Below are 7,289 nucleotides of genomic sequence, written 5' to 3'. Positions count from 1 at the left end.
TGAGGGCTCTGGCTGGGACTGGGGATAAGGTGTTTGGGGTGCTGGAGGGGCTCAGGGCTCGGGCAGAGGGTTGAGGGTGCGGTGGGGGGGTGAAAGCTCTGACTGGGGGTGTGGGCTCTGGGGTGGGGCAGAGCTGGGGATGAGTTTGGGGTCCAGGCAGGCTGCTCTGGGACAGGGGCCAGAGAGGAGTACTCCCCCCAGCCCTTTCCCTGCCGGCAGCAGCAAGCTCTGGGGGGAGGAGCCCCCCTTTCCTGCCCCCCCAGCAGAACATTCAGCCCCACCACTGTCACTCCATGAGCTCCTAGGGCCCCTCTCAGGTCCAGGAATCTCCCTCGCCTCCCCAGTGGTGGGTGCCGGGGGGCGCTGCGTGCGTCTCCTCCCCTGCTGTTGCCCCTGACTGCAGCCTCACTGGGGGTGAGGGATGGGGCTGCCTCCTTGCCCAGCATGGGGCAGGAGCAGTGACTACAGGCAAGGGGGCCCCCCGTGCTGCTGGAGGGTCCCATTGGAAAAGGGAAGGGTCTGAGGGGGAAGGGCAGGCTCAGAGTCAGTCTGCCCTGGCAGTGGAGATGGGGGGCACAGGGGAGAGACAGGGACACTGCTCCAGGGAGCCCGTGAAAGGCGGGCGGGGGCGGGGGCAGCAGCTCGGGGCCGGGGGGGAGGGACAAACCAAGTCTTGCTGAAGCTGGGCCCTTGGCTCTGAATATTGCTGGTGCCCGAGCACCACGTGGATATGGAACTCTCCGCCCTGAGGAGGAGAGGGCTGGAAGTCACAAAGTCCCCGTGACAGCGAGTGAAACAATTGTGGAAATGGGAGGAAATATTTACACTTTAACTCACTAGAACCGAGTCGTGACTGGGCACGTTTCAGAGCTGGCCAGAAAGCAGGGACATTCCTGAAAGGGGATTTGCACCATGAGTTTGTCTGAAAGGAAACAGATCCGAATTTCACGCACATGAGCTCAAGGCAATATGAAAGGCATTTCTACATCATGATCCCCAGTTGGGGTCAGTGGGCTGTGGCTCCACTGGTGTCAATGGGGCCAGATCCTCAGCTGGGGTCAGTTAAATTCAGGGGAAAGTGAGGGGGCAAGGAAGGGACGAATCTAGACCTGTCATGTTCTCTCTCTTTCTCCAGGGTCCTGTCTGCAGTGTGAGGTTTGCAATGGACCAGGAAACAGCTGCACGGGCAGCATGCAGACCTGCCCAGTTGGGGAAGACTCTTGTGCCTTCGCTCTTACCGAAATCATACAGGGTAGGTGAGATGGACCCTAACCAGCCTGGGTCAGGGAACAGGCTGGGGAGCCAGGACTCCTGGGTTCTGTTCTACACCTTCCTCTGGGACGGGAGTGGGGTGGCTGGGTTCAAACAGGCAATGGCTGGGAGCCAGGACTCCTGGGTTTTGTGCTGCATCCTGTGGGCTAGTACACCAAAGGGGTCTCAGTCTTAGTATTGCAAGCAGTGGGTCTCACATGAAAGGCCCAGCAAATTCAGAGTGGCTGCAGTTTTTACAGTTCAAACACTGTCCTGGCGACAGTTTGATGTGCCGTGTCAGTACAGGCAGACACCCGGACGGTGTGAAGAAGAAGAGGTGCTAGATAGAATACCACCAACGTGACACAGTTGCGATGAACTGTATGAACTGAACAGAAGTTTGCTGTAAAAAAGCGATTCAGAGTCTTTTGGTAGCAAAGCCGTCGTAAATATCAGGGAATGATTTTCTAGTTCATCCATGGCAAAGGGGGAGAGGAGAGAAAGCCAGATCCTCCCTCCCCCGGACAGAGCCAGCCTCCCTACGGCACTCTAAGGAAACACCACCGCCCCCACAGTGCTGCTCCAGGGGGCAGAGCTGGTGCCAGGAGCTTGGGGAAGGGGCTCTGGGACCCCAAAAGTCACGGCGGCTGCAGTTGAAGCCTCTGGTGGCCACATGTGTCCACTGTAGCTGCGCCTGGGAATCAGTCCAGGTGACTAGCCAGCCCGTGGGCTGGGGCCCACTCAGGATGGGATCCACAAAAGCCAGCACAGCCAGCAGGAGCCGCCTAAGCCAGCCAATAGGAAACGCCGAGGAGAGGGGTGTGGCCTAAGCCCCGCCCCTCACTCGGAATTTGGCCCTACCTCTTAGCTTCATGGAGGCGCCCAGTTCTGGTTGAGATCCACAGCTGGGAACCCCTTGCCGGTAGTTGGGTGTCTGAACTGGGTCAACCCTTCCTGGCAGAAGACGGCATTGGAGGAGTGGCTGACAGGAGACCCCAGTTGCTTGGCCCTGGGGGAGCCAAGTTCAAATCTCCACTTGGCCAAAATCAGGCTGGGGACTTCAGCCCAGATCTCTCCCTTCCTACGGTCTTGCCTGGCCCCCTGGCCTCTGGGTGGGTCTCCCCTGTTGAAAATGCCACACGTTGTATTAAATAGTTAATCGTTCCCTGGACCCTGATTCCCCCACGTCCACGGGAAGCGTCCGACCCACTGGGCTCCTGGGTATCCGGGGGGAGCAACCCAGCATCTCCTCCCTCAGCTGGACTTAGTGCAGGGCCGGATCTGGTGGGCGTGCTCCGAAGGCATCCCCTGGCTCCGGCCCTGCAGGTGATATCGTCAGGGGAACACCTAGTCTGTGAATCCCGCCGCGGCTAAGGGGTGGCTGGACGCCCAGTGTTGGGATTTCGGCGGCCCGGCACGTACCCCCTGGTGGGAACGTTGGCAGCGAAAGGACTTTCTGGGAAGGAGATTCGGGGCCCCCAGGGTTAGGTGGCAGCTGAGTGGGGAGCTGGAGGATCTAAGTGCTGGGTTTAGGTGCTGTTATCTCTTTGTCGTGCCCTGTGGGACCTTGGGTGAGTCACTTCTCCTCTCCGTGCCTCAGTTTCCCCATAGGCAGACGAAGGATAATGGCACAGGGCATTGTTGTGCAGAGGACATTGATGGGGTGGGAGTGGAAGGGGAACAAATCTCAGACTTCTCCTCTTGTGCAGCGGGAGTGAAGAGTCAGAGCTTTCTCAAGGGCTGTATGCCATCCAGCGACTGTAAAGTCGGCCCCATCTCTATGAATTTTGGGTATGGAATGGCAACAAGGACGAGCATGGTTTGCTGCGTTGGAGACGCCTGCAGAACAACCACAGTTACAGGTACCTCTCCCCATCTCCGCCTCTCCTCCCCCATCCTCTGCACCTCCTGCTGCCTGGAACCTGCCCCATATTAACTTATTGACCCTGGTCTTCCTGCCCTGCAGGGGCCACCCCATGGAATAACGCTGAGCCCCAGGATGGGTGGAGTTTAGTGGGTGGGGCTTTAGGCTCCCACCAGGTGTGAACCCAGCTGACCCCACCCAGGGCGAGGTCCAGGGGTCCCTGCTGCAAACCTCTCCCCGGCCCCTGCTGCCCCCGGCGTCCCCGGAGCTACAGCTCCCCCTGCAGAGAGCGCCCAGGGCTGAGCTGTGCAGCCCCCAGCTGCTCTCCCTGCCCCGACGCCGCCTGGGGCTCGTCCCCCGAGCTGACTGCGTTTGCTCCGCTTCTTCCCAGTGCCCCCGGCTGACACGAAACCCAACGGCCGGCGCTGCCGTGGCTGCTACGTGTTGAACGCTGGTCAATGCATTGAACAAACCATAGCGTGTACTGGACCTGAGACGCAGTGTATTGACACCGCTGGGACCATAACCATGAGTAACTTCAGTTCATTTATTCTGGGGTTATTTTTCCTTTGATGTTCCCTCCCCCTGCCCCATAGGGTAGAAGCGAGACGCTGCTTGGGGGCCGTTAGATAAAGGTATTGGCTGCAGATCAGGACACTTGGGTTCTGTTCCCAGCGCTGGCCTCCACTGTGAACTTGGTGTGATGGGTTGGATCACAGAAACCCCCTGGGGAACTGCCAGCTGATATGCCAAGACTACTTCTGCCCCTGCTTTCCCTGCTGTGCCAGCCTGGGACTCCAGAGCCCTGCCTGGCTGTGCCAGACACGCTTGCCGGCCACAAACACAGCCCCAGGTCTGAACCACGTCCCACAAACTGCAGGCTTCACTGAAAGCAGCTTAAGAAAGTGTTCCTGTCTTTAACACTAAGATGCCTAACTCCCGATGGGGTCCAAACCCCAAATAAATCCATTTTACCCTGTATAAACTTATACAGGGTAAACTCATAAATTGTTCACCCTCTATAACACTGATAGAGAGATATGCACGGCTGTTTGCCCTCCCAGGTATTAATACATACTCTGGGTTAATTAATAAGTAAAAAATGATTTAATTAAATACAAAAAGTAGGATTTAAGTGGTTCCAAGTGATGACAGACAGAACAAAGTGAATTACCAAGCAAAATAAAATAGAACACACACGTCTATGTCTAATACAGTAAGAAAAATGAATACAATTAAAATCTCACCCTCAGAGGAGTTCCAATAAGCTTCCTTTTACAGACTAGTCTCCTTCTAGTCTGGGTCCAGCAATCACTCACACCCCCTGTAGTTACTGTCCTTTGTTCCAGTTTCTTTCAGGTATCCCTTGGGGTGGAGAGGCTATCTCTTTAGCCAACTGAAGACAAAATGGAGGGGTCTCCCAGGGGTTTAAATAGACTTCCTCTTGTGGGTGGACACCCCTCCTCCCCCTGTGTAGAATCCAGCTACAAAATGGAGTTTTGGAGTCACATGGGCAAGTCACATGTTCATGTATGACTGAGTTCCTTACCATCCAAGACACATACCCGGGAAAGCTCAGATGTGGATTGGCATCTTCATGTTCATTGTTGGCTTAAGTGGTTCTTGATTGGGCACTTAATTTGCACATTCCTTTCTCAAGAAGCTGACCAAATGCTCTACTGGCCTACTTAAAATCAAGCAAGTACACAGCCAATATTCATAACTTTGAATACAAAAATGATACATGCATATAAATAGGAGGAATAGATTCAGTAGATCATAAGCTTTGCAGAGATATGTTACATGGCCTATGTAGCATAAAACATATTCGAGTTATGTCATATATACATTCGTAAGCATATTTCCATAAAGCTTTCTGGGGTGCAATGTCACACTTGGGCCGGTGTCTTCCCCTCCCTGTGCCTTTGGTTCTCCTCCATCCATTGCCTGTCAATAGTTCAGTCTGTAAACTCCTTATGTAGGGCCTGGCTTAGTCCTGGGAACCCCTGTTGTGCCCGGCACTGGACAGACCCCGAGCAAGATTTGGGCCTCTCTTGTGCTGGGTGCTGCACAGACCTTTGACTGAGATCAGGGTCCTCTCTTCTGCCAGATGCTGAAGGACTCCTAGTGAGACACAGTCCCTGCCCCCAAAGAGCCTGCAATCTAAGCAGGATCTTTCACCCCATTTTAAAGGTGGGGAAACTGAGGCACAGAGCAGTGCCTTGGCTTGCCCAGTGTGGCACAGGAAGGTTGTGGCAGAGCTGGGAACTGAACCTAGTTTTGCAGAGTCCCATCATGGTGCCTTAATTCACTACAAAGCCACCCTGCTTAGAGATCCCATTCATAGAATATCAGGGTTGGAAGGGACCTCCGGAGGTCATGTAGTCCAACCCCCTGCTCAAAGCATGACCAATTCCCAACTAAATCCCCAAATGGCCCCTTCAAGGATTGAACTCACAACCCTGGGTTTAGCAGGCCAGTGCTCAAACCACTGAGCTATCCCTGAGCTGCTGCTTTGCAGCTGAGCCATGGGGTTAATACAGGCCTCATCCAATTTAGGAGTTGTCAGTGGGCTCTGGATCGGGGCTGCAAGTGACTGGTTTACAGACACACAGCGAAACTCTGTCCTAGCGGAGGAGAAGGGGGAGGCCATCCAGGGCCAGGAGGCTGGGGGGTCAGGGGAGGTTGGTGGGGCCGTGAGGAGCGGGGAGGCCATTGTGTCCTAGTCCAGCTGGAGGAGTGGAGCTGCTCCCCTGACAATCGCCTGTTTCTCCCAAACACGCAGGTGGAAGTCAAATGCTGACTGTCGTGAAGGGCTGCGCTTCCGAGTCCATCTGCACCAATATAAGAGTGGGTTCAGGGACCTTCGCAGGGATAAGTGCAGATCTAACCACGGCCAAATGCACAGCGGCCTCCGGCGCGGCGGGCATGACTCCGGGACCAGCCGGGCTCCTCCTCCCGGCCCTCGCTGGGCTTCTCCTGCTGAAGCTTCTCTCCTGATTCCCCACCCAGTGCAATGGCGACATTGCACTGAAATACACCCTGCAGCCTGCGTTAGTCCCTCTCCCCCGCGCACGGGTTTTCGTCTCCAGGACGGACTCACATCCCCTTGATGTTGCCAGTGGCGTAGCCAGGATCAAAGAGCAGGGGGAGCAAACATAAAAAAGGGCCCCCCCCCCCGGCTCCTCCTTGGCCGCGCCCCCCCCTCGCTCCTCCGGCCGCAGTTGCCGGCCACGCTGTGCGGGCCGCCATGGTGCGCCCCCCCTGGCTCCGCCTCCTCCTCCTCCTCCGGCCGCCCCCCCATTGGCTGCCGGCCACGCTGCGGGCTGCCCTGCTGCGCCCTCGCCATGGCTCTTCCGGCCGTGCTGCCCCCCCTTGCCTGCAGGAGGTCAGCGCTGGCCGGCAGGCGTGCCGCTTTTTAAAAACGTACTGAGGGAAGCGGCTGCTTCCCCTGCACCCCACTAGCTACGCTACTGGATGTTGCTGCACTGAATAAAACACACTGGAGACCAAACTCTCTGGAATTTTATTTATTTATTTATTTCAAACGGGAAAAATATAATTCTCGTGGGTGGGACCATCAAGAAGCCTGTTAGGAACAGAAGAGCGGCCACAGCTAGTCCGGTGTCCTGTCCCTGACAGTGGCACAAGCAGAACTTCCGTGGCAGTGCCCAGAACACGGCCACATTGGAGAGACCCAGTCCTGTCTTCCCCTCCCGGCTTCTGGTAGACAGAGGTTTAGGGACACCCAGAGCAGGGGGTTGTGTCTCTGAGCAATTGGCAAATTGCCATTGATGGCCCTATCCTCCAGGAATTTATCTAGTTCTTTTTTGAACCCCCTTATATTCTTGCCTATCCCCACATCCCCTGGCAATGAGTTCCACAGGTTAATTGTGCACTGTGGGGAAAACCACAGCCTCTTGTTTGTATGAAACCTGCTGCCTGTTCGTTTCATTGGGTGACCCCTAATTCTGGTGCTCTGGGACAGGGGAAATAGCAGTTTTCTGGTCACTTTCCCCACCCTATGGCATGATTTTCTGCCCTCTGTCCCATCCCCCCTGAGTCGTCTCTTTGCCAAGCTGAACGGCCCTAATCCTTTTAGTCTCGCCTCCTATGGAAGCCGTTCTGTGCCCTGAGATCAGGCTCAGAAAGACCCCAGTGGGAAATTAGGCAG

General features: G+C 55.8%; 1 protein-coding gene across 1 annotated transcript; it reads left to right on the top strand.

Moving 5' to 3' along the window:
- Positions 1-1,176: 1,176 nt before the first annotated feature.
- LOC112125410 (phospholipase A2 inhibitor subunit gamma B-like) lies at positions 1,177-6,262 on the top strand. Its single transcript, XM_026647017.2, has 4 exons — positions 1,177-1,252; positions 2,961-3,113; positions 3,507-3,647; positions 5,901-6,262. The coding sequence occupies exons 1-4, from the start codon at positions 1,192-1,194 to the stop codon at positions 6,113-6,115; spliced, it is 570 nt and encodes a 189-aa protein (XP_026502802.1). The 5' UTR covers positions 1,177-1,191; the 3' UTR covers positions 6,116-6,262.
- The last annotated feature ends 1,027 nt before the right edge of the window (positions 6,263-7,289 follow it).

The sequence above is a fragment of the Terrapene carolina genome, unplaced genomic scaffold (assembly GCF_002925995.2).
Source record: "Terrapene carolina triunguis isolate 2854851 unplaced genomic scaffold, T_m_triunguis-2.0 Scaffold50708, whole genome shotgun sequence".
NCBI lineage: Eukaryota > Metazoa > Chordata > Testudines > Emydidae > Terrapene > Terrapene triunguis.
Note: the sequence above shows the minus strand (reverse complement) of the source record. Positions and strands in the feature narration are given on the sequence as shown.